The sequence below is a fragment of the Chlorocebus sabaeus genome, chromosome 1 (genome assembly GCF_047675955.1).
Source record: "Chlorocebus sabaeus isolate Y175 chromosome 1, mChlSab1.0.hap1, whole genome shotgun sequence".
Taxonomy (NCBI): Eukaryota; Metazoa; Chordata; class Mammalia; order Primates; family Cercopithecidae; genus Chlorocebus; species Chlorocebus sabaeus.
In genome coordinates this window covers 46,482,594-46,504,072 of record NC_132904.1, presented here as the reverse complement: position 1 = coordinate 46,504,072, position 21,479 = coordinate 46,482,594, and the positions used below count along the sequence as shown (strand labels likewise).

Below are 21,479 nucleotides of genomic sequence, written 5' to 3'. Positions count from 1 at the left end.
GGGATCACAGGTGCCCACCACCATCTCCAGCTAATTTTTGTACTTTTTGTAAAGATGGGATTTTGCCATGTTGCCCAAGCTGGTCTCAAACTCCTGAGCTCAAGCAATCCTCCCACTTCTGCCTCCTAAATTATTGGGATTACAGGTGTGAACCACCAAGCCAGGGCACTTGCCTCAGCTTCTTCCTCTTAGGTCGACATTCTGCCCAGAGCGAACTAACTTTTGCTTTGCTCCCTAAAATGAGGGTTACACCAGACTCCCTGTTTTGGAATGACCGTAGTATAACTGCAATGATTCATGTTATTCAAAATGTAATGGGGTTATTGGGGCTCAGCAACCAATACCCCAAAATATGGAGCTTTGACATGCGGACAGTTGTCAGAAGTTGCCTCAAAATCAAAGTCCCTTTAACCTTGTCTCGTTTCCACCTCTCCACCAAGCACAGAGAGGGACTCCCTCCATAGGAATTTTCTTATCTGACCAAGAAAGCCTCTTTCCAAAAGGTACAGGCTCAGTGGCTCATGCCTGTAATCCCAGCTCTTTGGGAGGAGGCAGGAGGATTGTCTGAGGCCAGGAGTTTGAGACGAGCCTGGCCAACATGGTGAAACTCCGTCTCTACTAAAAATACAAAAATTAGCCGGGCATGGCGGCAGGTGCCTGTAATCCCAGCTACTCGGGAGGCTGCGGCACAAGACTCACTTGAACCCAGGAAGTAGAGGTTGCAGTGAGCCAAGATCATGCCACTGCACTCCAGTCTGGGCAAGGGAGTCAGATTCTATCTCAAAAAAGAAAGAAAGAAAGGAAGGAAAGAAAGGAAAGAAAGAAAGGAAGGAAAGGAAAGGAAAGGAAAGGAAAGGAAAGGAAAGGAAAGGAAAGGAAAGGAAAGGAAAGGAAAGGAAAGGAGGAAGGAAGGAAGGAAGGAAGGGAGGGAGGGAGGGAGGGAGGGAGGGAGGGAAAGCTTCCTTCCAAAAGAAATGCAATTGACCTAAACACTTTCCCTAGGGATCTCATCAAATTACCAGGAAAGATCAACCACTAGAGAAGAGACTGGGAGTGATCATCATGCCCAGATAGACTTTTCATTTATTCTTCTGAAGGCAGCTCCAAGAGTTCATCCGGGGGATTTTACCTGATTGTTCCTATGCAGCTCCATCCCTCACCTTCCCATGTCTGCCTCCCACTTGCTAGGTCTATTCATTCTCCCTAAGGATTTATTGCTACTCAGAACAATCATCTACATTCTCCATATCCCCACTTCCCTATGAAAGAGGGTACATACAGCCAGGCATGGTGGCTCACTCCTGTTACCCCAGTGCTTTGGGGAGGCCAAAGGCCAAGGCACAGGATTGCTTGCGGCCAGGAGTTAGATGCTATCATGAGCTATGGTCTCACCACTGTACTCCAGCCTGGGCAACATAGCAAGACTCCATCTCTACAAAAACTTTTTTAAAATTAGCCTGGCATGGTGTCGAGTATGTTTAGTCCCAGGTACTCAGGAGGATGAGGCAGGAGGATTACTTGAACCCAGAAGTTTGAGGTTACAGTGAGCTAGGATCTCCCCATTGCACTCAGGCACAGGCAACAAAGAGAACCTGTTTCAAATGAAAAAAAAAAAAAAAGAAAAGAAGATTTTATATGCCTTTTCTCCTATTAATCTTACTTGTATTAGTTGATTTTCAGCAAACCTTCAGAGGGTGAAGGGACAGTTTTCTCTTGGTCTTTGTGGGATATACTCATTTATACCATTTTATTTTCAATCAAATACATTAGCTTCTGAGAGAAGACAGCAACACTAACAGGGGAAAATCAAGCAAGTCAGTATTATGGTTTCCAGGGACGGTAAATTAGAATTCAAAAGATAGCTCAAAAAATAAATCAAGAAAGAGCTATGAAAATTATACCTCTATGTAAAATGTCAACCTAAAAGGAAGAAGTTGAGGCCAAATTAACATCGAGTTTATCTGGGCCAAGTTTGAGGACTGCAGCCTAGGACACACTTCCAAGTTGCCTTGGTGAATGCTCTGGAAAACAAGAAACTCAAGTTCTCAGAAGAGGCTGTTTGTCAGGAATTCTCATTGGCTTACAGCAATAACATTGATTAGTGATTGGCTATACACTTTTGAAGTATAAGGTATACTGCATTTTATCACTACTTGGTGTCAGTTAGTCTAGTGCCCACACAGTAAGTAGCTTCAAGAGGTAATTAATTAGCTCAAACAAGAGTGATAAGACCTGTAATCCCAGCACTTTGGGAGGCCAAGGCGGGCAGATCACAAGGTCAGGAGATCAAGACCATCCTGGCTAACCTGGTGAAACCCTGTCTCTACTAAAAATACAAAAAATTATCCAGGCGTGGTGGTGGGTGCCTGTAGTCCCAGTTACTCGGTAGGCTGAGGCAAGAGAATGGCGAGAACCCAGGAGGCGGAGCTTACAGTGAGTCAAGATCGTGCCACTACACTCTAACCTGGGTGACAGAGCGAGACTCCATCTCAAAAAAAAAAAAAGAGTGATAAAAGACTGTTTCACGCCAATGCTTCTCTGGGCCTGACAATTTTTTTTTTTTTTTTTGAGACAGAGTCTCACTTTGTTGCCCAGGCTACAGTGCAGTGGCATGACCTTGGCTCACTGCAACCTCTACCTCCTGAGTTCAAGTGATTCTCATGCCTCAGCCTCCCGAATACCTAGGATTACAGGCGCATGCCACCTTGCCCAGCTAATTTTTGTATTTTTAGTAGAGACAGAGTTTTGTCATGTTGGCCAGGCTGGTCTTGAACTCCTTGCCTCAAGCGATTCTCCCACCTCAGCCTCCCAAAGTGTTGGAATTACAGGTGTGAGCCACCACACCCAGCCTTGGCCTGATAATTTAAAGGGGCTCACATTCCTCAGATAAAAAGTTTATTTTCTTTTTTTCTCCCCACGAAAGTATGACTAGGACAGGTAAGAACACCCAAGATTCCATAAAACGTTAAGGAACTAGAGGGTAGGGGCACAGTAACAAAGAGTACATGAAAATGAAACTGATACAAGGATCAATAAATTCACCTTTAGACGACTGGAGTCCAGCCGCAGGGCTGACAGTAATGGATCCAGAGATTCAAACTCTGCAAGAACATGGCTGTAGGACTCTGGTATCACTGGCACAAAAGTCATTTAGCCAGAAAGCTGAAACTTGTTGAATGATAGATACAGTATTCCTTACCTGAATAAAATCCACAAAAATATAATTTAAGAAGCCCTCCATTCATTTAACATGCATTTAACAAATATGTGGGGAACATAATGAAACATGAGAAAGTCCCCACTATACAGGTACTTAGAAAGAAAACACATACAGGTAACATTGTATGCCACAGTGTGTTTACATTGTGTCATTCCCCGACTCTAAAACTCCCAGAGTAGCAGGTACAGATTCTCAAGGCCCTCCATAATCCTATCCCCCTCTATTATCTAACAGTGTGAGTAAGCAGAATAGGCAGAGTAGGATTTAGGAAAATTGGCCTATCTCCTCTGAGGCAAAACAGTAACCCTGCTGCTGTAATTCTGTGAGTAGCAAATCTTCTGTCTTTAGGAGTCTTTCATTAAAATGCAATCTTCCAGAAAGGTCTCAACTTATTAAGTGTTATCAGCAAACCCTACAGTTATCAGCTAACAATTTAACAGTGCTTAATAGGAATAGGCCACTAGACTTCTCTCTCCAACCTAGCAGGGGCTTAGTAAGTGAGGTGAATGAATGAACAGATCTAAGTGAGAAGGTACAGGGAAATAGAGCACAAAGAAAAGTAAAGAGCTGCAACAAAAGAGACTAGATAGGACAGAACAGGGATAAGAATGCAAGGTAACAAATGCCAAATAACCAGGGAGGACTTTGTAAAGTAACACAAGAGTTTTTGTGTTCACCTACTCTCAAATGCACTTTTATGTCCAATTGCAGCAATCTCAAGAAAAAAAGAAAAGAAAATTCTCCCCATAAATTACAACTTTTCTCAATCACTTGTTACCTGCCAAATTTAGAAAACAAATTAATACAACAGAAAAATTCATAAACTGTTTATATATTCTCGTTTTTTGTTCATACTTTATGTTTTTGACTTTTTTCCCAGAAACATATATATTCAATCACTCATTTATTCAACAGATTTGTACTGAGCACCCACCTAAGTGCCAGCCATTATTCTAGGTCCTAGATATGATAAAGTTCTAACCCTCAAAGAACATACTTTCTAGTGGCAAAACGAAGACTATAATATTTTTTTTATTGGCCGGGCGCGGTGGCTCAAGCCTGTAATCCCAGCACTTTGGGAGGCCGAGACGGGCGGATCACGAGGTCAGGAGATCGAGACCATCCTGGCTAACACAGTGAAACCCCGTCTCTACTAAAAATACAAGAAAATTAGCCGGGCGTGGTGGCAGGCGCCTGTAGTCCCAGCTACTCAGGAGGCTGAGGCAGGAGAATGGCGTAAACCCGGGAGGCGGAGCTTGCAGTGAGCCGAGATCGTGCCACTGCACTCCAGCCTGGGGCACACAGCAAGACTCCGTCTCAAAAAAAATATATATATATATTTTTTATTGCACACATATAACACAATCTGATTTTCTGCTAGTAATACTGTTCCTAATACAGCCTGACCTCTGCAAGGAGAATGATGTTCAGGAAAAAAAAAAAAAGTTTTCACATGCCTGTACTCAAAATATTTGAGAATTATTGATCTAAGAAAATCTTCCCTCATTCTTTTCACTCATTCATTTCATTCAGTACCTAGTAAAGTATCAGGCACAGTGGTAAAAAAAAGACAAGTAAAATAATTTCAGAAGTCAGTCAGTTTATAATAGAGAGAAAAAGACAAATACCACACACACACACACACACACACACACACACACACACACATCTTATGAGGGAAACATAAGCAAACTGCTTTGTTAGAACTTTACAGGACAGAGGGATCACATTGAATTACAGCGAACCGAAGAAAACTCTCTAAGGAAAGTAGTACTGATGCTGACTACACTTTTATCTCAAGGAAAAGGGAAAGGGTAGCAGGTAAGGCAGCAACGTGCAAATATATAGAGAAGAAAAAAATGCAGAATATACTAGAAGCATACAAATTTAGTCTTTGATTGAAACATAGGATACAAGCAACGGAATAACGAAAGACAAAGCTGGAATCACAATTTGGGCCCAAGTTACAAAACACTTCGAATTTCAAACCAAAGAGCCTGAACTTAACTTGGCAGGCAACAGAAAGGAACTGAAGAATTTGGTATTGGGAGGTCACATAATTTCTGTAAAGTGCTGTGGGTGGTTAGACGCTAGAAAACAAAGATTTGAGAAAAGGGGTGGGTGGTATGAAAATGAGGATAAAACATTTCAATTACTCAAGAAGTCCGGTGGAAAAGGAGAAAACCCCTCTGGACTTTATTATTGGGGAGACTCTTCAACAGATTTGTAGGTAGTAGCTAAAAGTAGACTCTAAAACGAAAGGGACTGAAAATACAAGAAAAAGATAAAACCATGGTACAGGATCCAAGAGATGGAAAGGAATGATAATATCATAGTGTCTCCTCTACGTGTGATCTTGAAAGAAACTCCAAAGTAGATAGGTCATTTTGCCTTAATCTCGGTGAAAAGAGAATGTCCTGGAAGTTATAATATAATGGGGGTGGGGGTGGGGTGGGGAGGGGAACACACCTAGTAAGTTCTACTGAAAAGAAAAAAAGAATGTAACAGAAATAAGAACCGACAATAAAAACAGCATAAGCAATGCCAATTCTCAGAGAAGCTGCTGGATGACAGTGTTAAACCAACTCTAACTTTATGCATTTATGTTTACTCTCCCTGAAATGACTGCTTCCCCTCCAGATCTTCTTACCCAAGCGTATCCAGCTTCGAGATCCCACATGAGCCCTACTTCCTAGAATTCTCAACATGGAGACAGGTTCACAGGTAATTCAGTGAACATGTCCACCTAATTCAGAAATTAGTTTTGCCCTAGATCCCCGAACATTTACAGCAATGGAAAGAAATCACTCACTCTCATGAAGCTGCCAACTTCAGTCCTCCACAGGGCTCACTGTTAAAAGGTTCTTTTTAATACTGTGCTGAAGCCTGATCACTTATAGCTCTGCCATTATTCCTATTTGTATGTAGCTTCTATAGTTGAAGGGAATGAGCTGTCTCTTTCCAAAACAATCCTTCTGTATTTCAAAAGTCTTATCAGGTCTTCTAAAAATTTAACATTCCCAGTTCCTCCATCACTCCTGACGTGACATTTTCCAACCCTCTGTCCAGTCAACCTTCTACAGAGGTACTTTAGTTTGTCTAAAAATGAGGTGCCTAGTGCTGAGCATAATACTCCTTAAGCAGTTGGATGAGCCCAGAATAGAGTAGAAACACTAACTTCCTGGATCTAGACACTAAGTTTCTATATTACAACCTAAAATAGTATTAGTTGTGTTTAAGTGGCCGTGTTACACCGTTGATTCAACAGAGCAAGTGGTCAACTAAAACCCAAAGAAATTGTTTACATAAACAAAATCTTCTTAGCCAGTAGCTACATATAGTAGAACTGAGCTCAAATTGAAAGCTGCTATTAATCAAATGCAACAATGGATACAAAAAGTACCTAGAAATGTACAAACAGTATAAACAGGAACAGCAGAATGCTGATAATTGCCCAAGTGGCATTAAGTGTACATGAGGGTTCATTTTATTATCCTACTTTTGTCTACGTTTGAAATTTTCCACAATAAAGTTTTAAAAGTATGTACTTAATACTGTACAAGCCTTCAATAGCTCTATTTCTTGAAAATCTTGTTATCTCCTCCCTACTTCTTTTTCCAGTCTCATTTCCCATCTTAACCTCTCTCCTATTCTCCAACTACATTGGACTCAACTCTTTTTTTTCTCTTTCATTCTATAAACTTGCTGTGCCTCCATGGTTTAAAACATGATGTTTATGGAATCTTCCCCCATTTACCAAAACCCTATCTTTCTGCAAAGCTGAGTTTAAATGTTACTTCTGTGAAGTGACTCTACCAAAAACTAAGAACATACAAGTTGACGACAAATGCTTAACCAAAGTAAATGAAACAACTTTTGGAAGACTGGCTTGCCCAAGGACCACAGAGCTCATCAATGGTATATCTGAGATTAGAATACTCGTCTCCTGAATCCAAATCTCATCATCTTCCCATTATCGTAAAATAGTTCAGTGTTTGTTGCTCACACATCAAATGCAAATATGTTCTCTTTTGCCCCAGTAGGTGCGTGGAAGAAAAGAGAAGAAAGAAATACGAGAGCAAAAATTGAAGAAATGAGGAGAAGTTGCCGACTGTCTCATTGTCACAATGGGATCTTTCTAAGAAGAAATGATCAGAAAACAACTCTCTGCCTCAGACAGACAAATGGCGACTGACTCATTCATACATTCATTCATTCAACATTCGAGTGCCTTCTATGTTCCAGGACCTGAACACACCGCTAGAGACACAAGGATGAACAAAATACAATCCCTGCCCACAAAAAGTTCCTTGCCTAGTGGAACTACTACCTTTTTAACAGCAGTAACTTTAATATCTTGAGATCTCTTGAGAGGAGACCCAGTAACCAATTTTCAAAGCCAGGCTCACAGACCAGCAGCCCGGAGGTCCCAACCCAGCTCCACCTCATCCAGGCCAGTACCTCGCAGCTCTCAGTGGATCGGATCTCGGCTTCCGACTTAGCGCCGGGGAATTCACCGCCCACTAACAGCAGAACATGCACTTCAGTCTCACCTCCCGTTCCTCCCCTTCCTTGCTGACGTCATCCAGGAGAGCCGTGGACCGGAGACAACGCTACTAACGGCACTTCCTCATCACGTGACGAGTCACGCCCCCTGCTTGCGCGTAGTCCCTCCCCCTTAGGTCGCGGTCGCGATTACGCTCTCTACGGCCTGGAGCCGGAGGGCCGTTGCAGGCTGAAGACACGGCGCCGACTGGAACCAGAGGAGCTGTAGGCCAAATGGTTGAGCCAGCCAGGATCTCAGGACCCTTCGCCGCTCGAGACCGGAGAGAGGAAACGAAACAGGCGGGAAACCGTGGGGGAGGGAGGGAACTAGCGGAAGGTGTCATGGCGGCCGCGCTCTTGAGTCACGTGCCTAGGGCCCGCCTTGCTACTTCCGGTCACGTGCCCTCTGACTCCTCGCAGCCAGCGATGGAGCCGAGACCCCCCAGTAGCAGAGGCGGTGGCAACTCCTGCAGCCGCTGGGTTTCAGCTTCTTCTCAGCAGCGGCTCTAAGAAGCGCAGCGGAACTCGACCAGATCCAACCCAGTTAGTTACTTCCTGTCTGGAGTTGTGGCTTCCACCTGGTAAGTTTAGACCGAAGAATGCGGGCGGGCGGGCGGGCGGGTGGGTGGGCGAGTGAGGAGCTGACAGGCCTGGGGGCCGCAGGACGGCGTGGATTCTACCCCTTTTCCCAGCGTCGCTGTCGGCGTCCTCCCAACGCCCAAGCCTACCGTCTTGTTTGCCCTTATCCCGAGGCGAGGAAGAGGCGACCCCTAATCTACTTGTCTAAAGGAAGCCTGCTCTTCCACTGAGAGCAGGTTTACCCAAAGCCAGGATCAGATTTGGCTTATGAGAATGAAGTGGAGGCCTCTCCCAGACAGAGAAGCCCTTCCCGTCAGGAAATGTGCTGTTGAGTCTGGGATTCTGTAAGAGAAAAGCTCTCACCTTGGTGTCTGCACACCTTTTGCTTCCACCTGTCAATCTTACCTCTCTTAAAAACCTTCTTAACACATGGGCCAGTCCACACATTCCTAGTTTTGGTCATTTGATTGTGGTGAAATGATGAAAAATAGACCGTGAGAACCTGGATATATAGATAATTGTTTTGTATATCCCCCAGTGTTCTCAAAGGCCAAATTGAATAAGGAGATGACTTTTTTCTTTTTTTTTTTTTTGTAAGAGACACGGTCTTGCCCTGTCGTCCTGGCTGGAATGCAGTGCCGTGATAATAGCTCACTGTAACCTCGAATTCCTGGGCTCAAGCGATTCTCCTGCCTAGACCTCCGAAAGCGCTAGAATTATAGGCATGAGCCACAGTGCCTGGCCCCAAATGACTCCTAAACTCCCCTTTTAGCGTCAGTAAAATGGGGACGGGGAAAGGAGGTATAAAAAATACACCTTTCGTCCATTCGAAGACCAGGTCTTAAAAACAAACAAAAAAAAACAACAGTGGTTTGAATGAAATATGCTTTGCAGTGAGTATTGACTCCATACAAACCAATATCCAGGCTTGTGATTTTCAAACGTTTTAAAGGATTGGAACAATTTCTCCCCATGAATTTTTACCTGGAACCCAATATATAAAAAGCAACATACTCTGGTGGAACTAAGTTTAAGAGAGCCAGGCCCCACCACTCCACTTCGCCTATATCCTAGAGGCATCTTCTTGGAACACAGTTTGAAAACCACTGAACTGGACTTAGGTAATTAAGCCAAAGTTGCCAAACTTAAGATTTTTTAGAAGACAAAACCAGCCGGGCGCGGTGGCTGACGCCTGTAATCCTAGCACTTTGGGAGGCCAAGGCGGGCGGATCATGAGGTCAGGAGATCGAGACCATCCTGGCTAACACGAAACCCCGTCTCTACTAAAAATACAAAACAATTTAGCCGGGCGTGGTGGCGGGTCCCTGTAGTCCCAGCTACTGCGGAGGCTGAGGCGGGAGAATGGCGTGAACCCGGGAGGCGGAGCTTGCAGTGAGCCGAGTGAGTCACTGCACTCCAGCCTGGGCAACAGAGGGAGACTCCCTGTCAAAAAAAAAAAAAAGACTAGAGCAGTTGAGATGGAGAGGTCACAACCGCAGGGAAGGTAACCTCTAGTAGCAGACCTTTGGCTCACAGAAGGACTAGACTCTGGAGAGAACTTTGTACCTGTTAGTAGGCTTAAGCCCCTCATTCAGAAAGGAGAAAAAAGAGATAGTCTGCTATCCTCACTCAGTCGACTTTTTTTTTTTTTTTTCCGAGACGGGGTTTTGCCCTTGTTGCCCAGGCTGGAGTGCAATGGCGCGATCTCGGCTTACTGCAGCCTCCACCTCCTGGGTTCAAGGGCTTCTCCTGCCTCTGCCTCCCGAGTGGCTGGGACCGAGGCGCATGCCACCACGCCTGGCTAATTTTTGTATATTTAGTAGAGACGGGATTTCACTATGTTGACCAGGCCACTCAGCCGACTTGTAGCAATGCAGCAGATTGGTAAGTTTGAGTGTCTCCTAAGTAATATTAAATGCACATTGCGGTACAAATGTGGGGGAAAAAACAAAGCAAATTCAGAGAGGTCTTTTGAAAAATACTAGGAAAATTGGTGCAGTGTGCGAGAGGAATCAGTTAAAAGTAGTGAAGCCAGCTACCAGGGACCAGCACCAGTCCTCGATTGTGAATGCTTCCTGTGTGTACTGCTCTCGAGGCTTGTAACTTCTTGCTGGTACCGTGTGTCCTGCCCTCTGATAATCTGCTTCTCTATGCTATTTTATTCCCTACCATCAGAATGTTTTCTGGCATCCCTTGAGCTTTCCTAGCGTTTTGGCTACCATTTATCTCTGCCTTATGGATACCGCTGATAGAGATGTCTTTGCGCCCTTCCTGTCTCTTTCCTGCTTTCAGGGTGGCAGTATCAGCCGTTGACCTAGTAGTTCCTCTTCTCACCACTTTGATTACCAACTGATTACTCTTCTCTCAATTTTGGTAATATGCTTTTGTCAGCATGCAGTATTAGTAGATATGAGCATATTTTCCTCTGTCATGCATCTCTGGCGCATTTTCCTCCTGCCTCTTCCCTGCACTGCTGTAAAATGTGCAAGTGCTCAGTCCTAAAATTGCCACATCAGTTATTCTCCTTAATATCTTCCTTGTCTGTGAAATTATCCTTAAAACAGTACATTTTGGTCACTCTTTGCATACTTACAAAGTTATTCCCTTTAATGCTGAATTGTTAAAATACTTTTGGATTGCTTGATGGCAAGCGGCATTCCAAATCTCCATTTTTGTATGCTGGCAGATGTAACAGTGCTCTCTAGTAATCCTCCTTTCAGAGGATGATTTCTCTTTCACTTGTTGCTCCCTGTCTCCTCTCCTCCATTTATCTCTTGCACATTGGAAAAGGGGGTGTAGGTAATGGAAATGCAGAGGTGCAGTAATGTAAAGGTTTGTGTTCAGCCAGTTCAAATTCTTCCCTATCACTGTTCCCTTTTAAGTGCAAGATCCAGTTATTAGAATCTCTATGAGAAATGATACATTGATCTGTGAATTGAGAACTATAGTGGTTCTTGGAGTTTAAACAAGGATGTATATGCAGAGGTTTCGTCTTATGTCTTACCAAAAGATTGTATTCTTTTAACAGCAAGATCTTAAATGATGTCATTGATATTTCTTGGACTCTTCCTATAGGCCAAACACTATATTACTGAGTGCTGTGTTACAGAGAACCCAATATATGTGGCCTCTGCCCTCCCTTATGAAGCTTGAAATCTGTCAGGAGATGTATACGTTAAAAGAATTACATTAAAAATTATTTTGTAGTAAGTGCCATGAAGAAAATAATAGGAGACTTTAGCCTGGTAACTTTAGCTTAACATAGACTGAAAAAAAAAATGAGTGAAAGTTAGCCAGTTGATGGGAAAGGAAGAGAATGTACAAAGGCTCAGAGCAAGGTATATGAATTTAGATTCAGACAAATACATTTTTAACTGCAAATAAATTAATGCCTTGACTAGAGATCTTGCTAAGTAAAGAAGATATTTAAATAAAGAAGTCTTATAACAGACTGTTTCATAAAGTAAATAGTCTTTTAGTAAAGCCAGATCTTCTTTGACCTGATCTGTTTAAATGTAGCCTACACCAATAATTTTCGTGAATTTCTATGACTGTTATAGCGTTCTCCTGGGAAGAAGTGTTTGCCACTCAAGGAATACACTCAAGAAAAACCTGGAAATCACAGAAGGCATTGTAAGATAGCTCCAGTGATTCTATTAAACCTCCTGAAATTGGTCTTTGAACAATTTAGAGGTGCTACAGATGACCAGGAAAATTTACCAAGCAAATTAGCTGTGAGAGAGTTGATCAGTTATGCCCAGTGTTCAGTACTTTATCTCATATTTATTTCTTAAAGTTCCCCATAAATGAATTTTGATATAAATGGTTTTATATGTTATATATAAGAGGATATGGCTGGGTGCAGTGGCTCACGCCTGTAATCCCAGCACTTTGGGAGGCTGAGGCGGGCAGAGCACCTGAGGTCAAGAGTTTGAGACCAGCCTGGCCAAAATGGCAAAACCCCATCTCTACTAAAAATAGAAAAATTAGCGAGGCGTGGTGGCACGTGCCTGTAATCCCACCTATTCGGGAGGCTGAGGCAAGGGAATCACTTGAACCCGGAGGGTGGAGGTTGCAGTAAGCTGAAATGATGCCACTGTATTCCAGCCTGGGTGACAGAGCAAGACTCCTTCTCAAAAAAAAAAAAAAAAAAAAAAGTTATGTTTTTCCCAGTTGATATAGTCAGTTCTAATATATTCTCCACTTTGCAGTTTCTCTGTCTTCATGCATTTTTTATCTTCTCAACTCAGAAAGATTTTTGTATTATTTTCCAATGCTAAAACTTTATTTGTACCTGTAAGCCCAGTTAATTGGAGACTTGCTCTATCAGCTGTCCTTGCTCATTGCTTTTCTTCCAACTACTGACATACTTAAAATTATCCTGCTTAAGTAGGATAATGAGGTATCAACATACTTAAAATTATCTGCCAACTTCCCCCTCAAATCCTCCCCTCTCATCTTTCTTAGATTTTAATTCATTTTTCTGAAAACATATGTTTCCTAATCTGTATGGTTTGCAGTCCAGTTTCATATTCTACAGAGTGGGCTTTTAAAAATATGTTCTCTTAACTCCCAACTTCAAGTGATCCACCTGCCTCAAAACCCAATCTCTACTATAAAAAAAAAAAAAATACAAAAATACAAAAATTAGCTGGACGTGGTGGCTGGTGCTTATAATCCCAGCTAGTTGGCCGGCTGAGGCAGAAGAATTGCATAGTTACATGTTTATTATAAAGAATACTAGAAAATTCATGTTAAAATATTTCAACTAATGATTTCATACATGTTATAAAATTTCCTTTCATAAATTAGTTTAAAAGTACAAGTGATACACCTGCATTACAGAAATTGAAAATAATAAACTATTGAAAATAGAAAACACTGTTTTCAAATTCTCACACTAGCACCCCTAACACTTTCCTGGGTTACCTTATAAACATTTGGTTTGATAAAGAAGAAACTCTTGGGAAGACATTTTTTTAAAATAACTGCTTTAGTATAAAATACATATTTTTTATAGATCAGAAAAGAGAACATTTAAATCATCTGTATTTTTATCACCCATAGATAATCACTATTAAATTTGATGTCTGTCCCTTCAGTCACATATATTTTCAGAGTGACATAGTGGAATTTCAAGGACAGACTGACCCAGATTCAAACCCACTTCTGCTGCTTCCCTGATGCTTTAAGAAAGCATCTTGATTTCTCAGACCCAGGTTCCTTATGTACAAAATGTAACTAATAATAGAACCTACCTCATGGGATTATTAACTGGGGACTGACTGAGATAATGCCTGTAAGAAACTTAGTCTAGCACCTGACACATTATTAAGCATTCAGTAAATTCTAGATGATGAAGAATATTATTTTGAGACAGTGTCTCACTGTCACCCAGACTGGAGTGCAGTGGCGTCATCACAGCTCCATCTCCCCAGGCTCAGGTAATCCTCCCATTTCAGCCTCCCAAGTTGCTGGGACTACAGGTGTGTGCCACCAGGCCCAGCTAATTTTTATAGTTTTTGTAGGAACAGGATTTTGCTATGTTGCACGGGCTGGTCTCAAACTCCTGGTCTCAGGCAGTCTGTCCACCTCGGCTTCCCAAAGTGATGGGATTATAGACATGAGCCACCCTGCCCAGCCTAAATTTTAGATTTTTTTAAATTTAGAAATATGGGGCAGGCTGGGCATGGAGGCTCACGCCTGTAATCCCAGCACTTTGGCAGACTGAGGTGGGGGATCACGAGGTCAGGAGTTCGAGACCAGCCTGATAACATGGTGAAACCCCATGGCATGCGCCTGTAACCCCCAGTTACTGAGGAGCCTGAGGTAGAAGAATCACTTGAACCCGGGAGGTGGAGGTTGCAGTGAGCTAAGATCGGGCCACTGCACTCCAGCCTGGGTGACAGAGTGAGACTCCGTCTCAAAAAAAAAAAAAATATGGGGCCAGGCACAGTGGCTCATGCCTGTAATCCCAGCACTTTGGGAGGCCGAGGCAGGCGGATCACCTGAGATCAGGAGTTTAAGACCAGCCTGGCCAACATGGCGAAACCCTGTCAAATACAAAAATTAGCTGGACGTGGTGGCGGGCACCTGTAATCCCAGCTACTTGGGAGGCTGAGGCAGGGAGAATTGCTTGGAACTGGGAGGGAGAGATTGCAGTGAGCCAAGATCATGCCCCTGCACTCCAGCCTGGGTGACAGAATGAGACTCTGTCTCAAAAAAAAAAATGGAATCATGCCAGGCGCGGTGGCTCACACCTGTAATCCCAGCACTTTGGGAGGCTGAGGCGGGCGGATTACTGCGCCCAGGAGTTCAAGACTAGCCTGGGTAACGTGGTGAAACCCCATCTCTACTAAAAATACAAGAAATTAGCTGGGCGTGGTGGCTCATGCCTGTAGTCCCAGCTATTCTGGAGGCTGAGGCAGGACAATCGCTTGAACCTAGGAGGCGGAGGTTGCAGTGAGCCAAGATTGTGCTGCTGCACTCCAGCCTGGGCGACAGAGCAAGGCTCCCATCTTGGAAAAAAAAAAAAAAGAAAAGAATATGAAATCAAACTACCTGCGTTTTTTTGTCTCTTTGTGTATCTTTTCATGTCATTAAATAGTCTTAAAACAGTTTTTTAAACTTCTAGAAGGGAAAATTCAAAGTCTTAAGACATCAAATAAGTCAGTTAAAAGATGGTATCATTTATTAAGAATTGTGATCCTTTATCATATTTGATATATGGATATCAAAACTGGGGATTGAAAGAAAACATGGAGAAATTCTCAGTGGTGAGTAAAAATCACAAAATAATGAACTTGAATGTATTTTATGATTACATTTGTGAGGTAGGTACAGATAAGGTAAGCACAACTGAAAATGAGGAAAATTGATGTTAGGGTTGTGACATTATGGAATTTTTAAAATTCCTTTTTAATTAAAAGCAGTCATCTAATCGGGCTTTATTCTAGCATTTGCAAATGCCCACATAATGCAGACTGTCTCCACCTGCATGACTCAGCAGTACCTCACACTCATCATGTCCAGAACTGAATTCCTTATCTTCACTTTCAAATCTGCTCTTCCTTCTCATTAATTTCAGAAAATGGTACCACTGTGCTCATGTCAGTAAGGCTCAGAAATGGGGTATGGGCAAGCAACCGTGATGCTTCTTTCAGCACTTCAGCGATGTCTGTTCATTCTGCTGCTTCAGTGGTCCTTCTTGTCCCTTCCTCTCCAGTCTCTCTTGCTGCCCACAGATTAATTTCTAAAATGCAGATCACTGCCCTATTCAGAAGTCTTCAGAAGTTTTCTATTGTTTGCCACATAGGGTGGCCTTCTCCACTGTATGCCTCTATCTTAACCATCCAACCTCATATCCTACTGATCATCATGAACCTTATGCTGTATCCTAAGCAGACTACTCATTCCTAGAGTTTCAATCCATTGCCCCAAACTATTCCCTTTGTCTCTGACACCTGTTTCCCTTTACTTTCTCTGTAGAAGTTCTCTCTTCAAGACCCAATATATAACCAAACTATGTATTAAAAAGAATGAACTGATACATATGCAACAATGGTGGATTTCAAAAAACATGTTAAGCAAAAAAAACTGGAGACAAAAGGAGTACATACTGCATGATGCCTTTCATATGAAATCCTAGAACAGATAAAAACTAATCTGTGGTGATAGAAGTCAGAATAGTTGCTGGAGGTTGGGGAAAAGAGATTGACTTGAAGGAAACATGAGGGAATGTTCAAGGGTGACTGAAATGTTCTGTGTCTTATTTTGGGTGTTTGTAAATGGGTATGTACTGTTGTCAAAACACATCGAACAGAATGCCTAAGACCTATGCATTTGTTGGTTTGTTAATTTTATCTCAGTTTTTTTAAATGGCTTCTAAAAATTTCTGTGGCAAACATTTCTCATGGCTTTCTGAGTGAAGAAACTGCCTCCGAGTCCTAACTTGGAACATTTTTGTGTCCCTTTTGGGACTTCATGTCGTGGGTAGCAACTGTCTGAGGCTGGTGGCACCAGTAGTAAAAATAATTTGCCAGGACAGTTGTAGGTAAAGAAAGTCAGGTTTATTAGAGAAAGTAGGAAAATATGTTGCAAGAAAGCAACGTGCAGATTAGCAAGCGGAGAACTGACTGCAAGGAGACAAAAGCTTCCTGGGGATTTTATAGGGTGGTGCTTTTGCTGAAGAAGGCTACGTGAGGTACTGATAACACGAAGGCTGCAGTGAGCTAACTTGCATTTTTCTATCAGCTGAGGGTCTGGTTGATCAGTGGGGCATAGGAAGATTGTGAATTATTTGCACGGGAGGGCTATGTGTCCTGGACCATGAAGAAAGGCTGACTTGTAGCTTATCTGCTTTTTTTTTGCTTTTCCCTGCTCCCACCAGCCTGACTTCTTTTCCCTAATCAGGACTCCACACACATTCTAATTTATATCCACTAACAAATAGTACACATATACACACTTGCTCGCTGCACTGGAAGATCTTTGAAGGCAGAAATCAACAGACATTCATCTTTGGACAGCCCCCAGGCTCCTTGGCTCAGTACAAATTTGTTGGATAAATGTGTTCACACTGACCTATTTCCTTTGTATTTTCGGGATAGAATAGTCTGTGAAGACTTATAAAAGGGGTATCTGACTACTCATAATTGAGATAATCAACTTCAGAGAAAGCAGGGTTTCACATTTTTCCCTTGTATTTTTTATTTCTAACTCATTGTTTGAGTGAATAAGAAGTAATAATTTTTTTAATCCAGTGATTTGTTTTGTTTTGTTTTGAGACAGGGTTTCACTTTCATCCCTAGGCTGGAGTGCGATGTTGTGGTCTCACCTCACTGCAACCTCTGCCTCCTGGGCTCAAGCGATTCTCCTGCCTCATCCTTCCAAGTAGCTGGGACTGCAGGAGCACATCCTTGTGCCTGGCTAATTTTTGTATTTTTTGTGGGAACAGATTTCACCATGTGGCCCAGACTGGTCTCGAACTCCTGAGTTCAAGTGATCCACCTGCTTCAGCCTCCCAAAGTGCTGGGATTATAGACAGGAGCCACCGTGCCCAGCCATATTAATCTTAAGAGGTGGATGGTTTTCTGGGCGCAGTGGCTCACACCTGTAATCCCAGCACTTTGGGAGGCCGAGGTGGGCAGATCAGCTGAGGTCGAGAGTTTGAGACCAGCCTGACCAACATGGAGAAACCCTGTCTCTACTAAAAATACAAAAATAGCTGAGTGTGGTGGCGCATGCCTGTAATCCCAGCCACTCAGGAGTCTGAGGCAGGAGAATCACCTGAAATGAGGCAAGGTGGTGGTGAGCTGAGATCACACCATTGCACTCCAGCCTGGGCAACAAAAATGAAACTCCATCTCAAAAAATAAAAATAAAAAAAAGTGATGAGTTTTTTTTTTTTGTAATTTTATAATAGGAATTTCTGATTTCTATTGTTTTTAATCCCTGCCATACTCCCCTTCCTAATACTTATTTTCTCATTATGTTCAAATAGAAGTTCTCAATTATTTTGAAGAACTAATGGCAGATCCAGTATTTCATTGTTCCCATTTTATTTGTTTAGAGACGGGGTCTCACTTTGTCACCCAGGTTGGAGTACAGTGTGGTGATTATAGCTCACTGCCACCTCAAACTCCTGGGCTCAAGCAATTCTGCCACCTTGGCCTCCCATGTAGTTAGACCTATTTTTTGTACAGACAGGGTCTCACTTTGTTGACAAGGCTGGTCTCAAACTCTTGGGCTTAAAAGTAATATCTCCTGCCTCGGCCTCCCGAGTCACAGGGGTTACAGGTGTAAGCCACCTCACTTGGCCTGTTTTCATTTGTTTTAACCCTCGGAAAAATACTTCAGTAAAGCTTCACTTATTTGCCCAGGGCAAACGTAATTGTTAAATTATATTTTAGCCATTCCTCTGGTTACTAAAGTCATAACTTCACCAGAAATGGCATATATGTGGCATTGGTGCCACAACTTTCCCCATCCCGGCCCATGGCAGACATCACCATCAGTTCGAGTCCAGACAGCCACACTCAAGCCTGGAGGATTTGGATTGGGCATTTAAGATTCCTAGAGGCGGGGGATGGAGTTGGAGGGACCAAACTCTTTCTTAGGTTACTAGTTAGGCATTATACCAATGAATCATGGCGAAGACTTGGAGAGCAGTTGAAGACATTTGAATGTTAAAAGATAGGAAATTAGCATGTGAAGTGTTAAATACTTAGTTCTCCCAGTTTTATTTATACAGAAGAAACAGACCAGAAATCAGCAAACTTTGGTGTGGTTTTAGCTCTGGGAGTGGTTCTGGGAAGACCCCACAAATCTTGCAGACCTTAGTTTCAATTGAAACAAATTTGAACTAAATAATAAATATGACTGTGTAATTCTAAAGTTTTACAGTTGTAAATATAGACTGTATAAAATACTACACATTTGCAAATTGTGTATGTATAATTTAAGAATGTAACTGAGGAAAATAAATTGATAATACTCATTAGCATAGAAGTGTTGTATAAATTTACACCTGTGGTATGAGCAAAATAAAATGCAATTGTAGAGGAATGATGCCATGCAACTTTATCTTCCACTTTGAATGAGAAAAGAGACTTTTTTCTTTCCAGTTAATTTCCTACAATTTAGATTTTATATTTGAAAGGGACTCTAGAAGTCAACAAATTCAACCCTAATTGATGTGTGGGATAGTTTTTTTCTTCATCATTTTTTTCTCTCTTAGCACCTTCTAGCCACCATGGCAACCTCATCTGAAGAAGTTTTGCTGATTGTAAAGAAAGTGCGTCAAAAGAAGCAGGATGGAGCTCTATACCTCATGGCAGAAAGAATTGCTTGGGCACCTGAAGGCAAAGATAGATTTACAATCAGCCATATGTATGCGGATATTAAATGTAAGTCAGCTATACTAAGTTCTGATGTATTTGTATGTCATAGTTGCTAGTAATTTTATGAAAAGATTATATAAATAATCTCTGTGTTTTATTTTATATCCAAAAATCAACCATGTAGAAATAATTACAAAATGGGGTCACTGAATATATACTGGTTTACAATCTGGCCTTTTCACTTAATAATAGAACAGGTACAGATTTATGTATAATATGTAAATCTACCTCACATATAGATCTCCACACACTAAGAGTTGCATGATACCCCACTAAATGAATATACCATCATGTATTTAACCAGCCCTCTGTGGTTGGACACTTAGGAATTTTCCAGAATTTTTTTATTGCAGTGTTTACAGTAATATCATTTCAAGCTTGTGTGTATAGGATACATTTCTGCAAAGAATTTCCTGTTTAATAGTTGATGTGATTTTTTTGTGTGTTGTTGTTGGTAGGGACAGAGTCTTGCTGTGTTGCCCAGGCCAGTCTCAAACTCCTGGCCTCAAGCAACACTCCTGCCTCATGCTCCCAAAGTTCTGGGATTATATTACAGGCATGCACCACCATGCTTGGCCAGGTTTATGCATTTAAAATGCTGATAGATGATGCCAGATTTTCCTTTGCTAAAATTGTACCAGTTAGGCAAGTTGTCTGATCTTTGTTTCTGTGGCCATCTTCTGTTGAGAAGACCCAACCTTATAGTGAATGTAGATGGAAGAATTTCTTTTTATAAATTTCAGGCATGGACTAGGCACAGTGGCTCATACCTGTAATCCCAGCACTTTGAGAGACCAAAGTGAGTGTATCATCTGAGGTCAGGAGTTTGAGACCAGCCTGGCCAACATGGTGAAACCCCATTTCTACTAAAAATACAAAAATTAACCGAGAGTGGTGCATGCGCCTGTAATCGCAGCTACTCCAGAGGCTGAGGCAGGAGAGTCACTTGAACCTGGGAGGCAGAGGTTGCCATGAGCCAAGATCATGCCATTGCACTCTAGTCTGGGCAACAGAGCAGGACTCCATCTCAAAAAAAAAAAAAGAAAGATCTTGATTAGGAGAAACTTAGGGCAACAACTCCTTGACAATAATCATTAATGAATTCATTTATTTCCCTGGATATAAGATTCTTCTCCTAAATAAAATTCTGTGATAATTTCAAGCAATGTGATACCCTCCAAAACGGACAACCCTCAATTTGCAAGTGCTCAATTTATAAATTGCTTTGTATACAAACCACTGCCTTGCCCCAAAGACTTACCTCTACTTTGCTGCAGGAAATAACCAAGATCCCTGTCTTTCTCCACTGAAATAATTTAGAATCTTAATTTTCAAAAAAGAATGCTATTTAAAATTCATCGTAGCTCAGTACTGCCTAAGCCTTATGGTCTTTTGTCCACTATCCTGGTAATAGTACCTCCTTTTAAAACTTTATTTCTGGCCGGTATGGTAGCTCACGCCTGTAATCCCAGCACTTTGGGAGACCGAGGCAGGCGGATCACGAGGTCAGGAGATCAAAACCATCCTGGCTTACACGGTGAAACCCCATCTCTACTAAAAATACAAAAAAATTATCTGAGCATGGTGGCAGGTGCCTGTAGTTCCAGCTGCTAGGGAGGCTGAGGCAGGAGAATGGCATGAACCCGAGAGGCGGGGCTTGCAGTAAGCCAAGGTCGCACCACTGCACTCACTCCAGCCTGGGTGTTGTTGTGAGACTCATTCTCAAAAAAAAAAAAAAAATATATATATATATATATGTATGTATTTCTGTGAGAATGCCCTACAAATTTCTGTTAGTAGCTGATAGCCTTAGCTACTAACATTTCTGTAACAGTAGACTTATAAATTAGGAGTACTAGCATCTCTCTCAAACGGGAAGCTAGCCCCATAGCTTTGTAATACACACGCACATTGTGATAACCACAGTGTACAATAAACAGTATGCCCATCTCCAATTTCTCTACAGTTCTTCTCAGTTATTGGTGAAAGCAGTGCATACCCAAAACTAAATTTGCACCAGAACAGTTTCAAGTTGAATATTTGAAGGAATGCCCACATCTGAAAGAAGGAATTGAAATTGATTTTCACTAAGGTGAAAATCAGCAGTAGTTCTTACCATAGCTGACAAAGTTACAAAAAATTTTAAAGAATGGTACTGTGAAAACCTGTGTAATATGCCCTACCTAGATACTACATTTATTGTTTTGCCATATTTGCTTTATCATTTGTGTGTG

General features: G+C 42.0%; 2 protein-coding genes across 7 annotated transcripts in view; one reads left to right on the top strand and one right to left on the bottom strand.

Annotated features, from left to right (window-relative positions):
• The window catches only part of HPS5 (HPS5 biogenesis of lysosomal organelles complex 2 subunit 2), a 45,110-nt gene extending 37,241 nt beyond the window's left edge, over positions 1 to 7,869 (bottom strand). For 2 of the 5 annotated variants that reach the window (XM_008004852.3, XM_008004878.3), the window contains exons 1-2: positions 7,682 to 7,787; positions 3,043 to 3,199 (exon numbers count right to left, since the gene is read on the bottom strand). In XM_008004852.3, coding sequence (XP_008003043.2) covers positions 3,043 to 3,150 — 108 coding nt within the window. In that variant the 5' untranslated portion in view covers positions 3,151 to 3,199; positions 7,682 to 7,787. Of the gene's footprint in view, positions 1 to 3,042; positions 3,200 to 7,550 lie in introns of all 5 variants that reach the window. The other 3 variants (XM_073017847.1, XM_008004861.3, XM_008004886.3) reach the window with 3 other exon arrangements.
• Positions 7,870 to 7,874: 5 nt separating this feature from the next.
• The window catches only part of GTF2H1 (general transcription factor IIH subunit 1), a 51,475-nt gene continuing 37,870 nt past the window's right edge, over positions 7,875 to 21,479 (top strand). For both annotated transcript variants that reach the window (XM_008004912.3, XM_008004902.3), the window contains exons 1-2: positions 7,875 to 8,346; positions 19,083 to 19,251. In XM_008004912.3, coding sequence (XP_008003103.1) covers positions 19,098 to 19,251 — 154 coding nt within the window. In that variant the 5' untranslated portion in view covers positions 7,875 to 8,346; positions 19,083 to 19,097. The remainder of the gene's footprint in view (positions 8,347 to 19,082; positions 19,252 to 21,479) is intronic.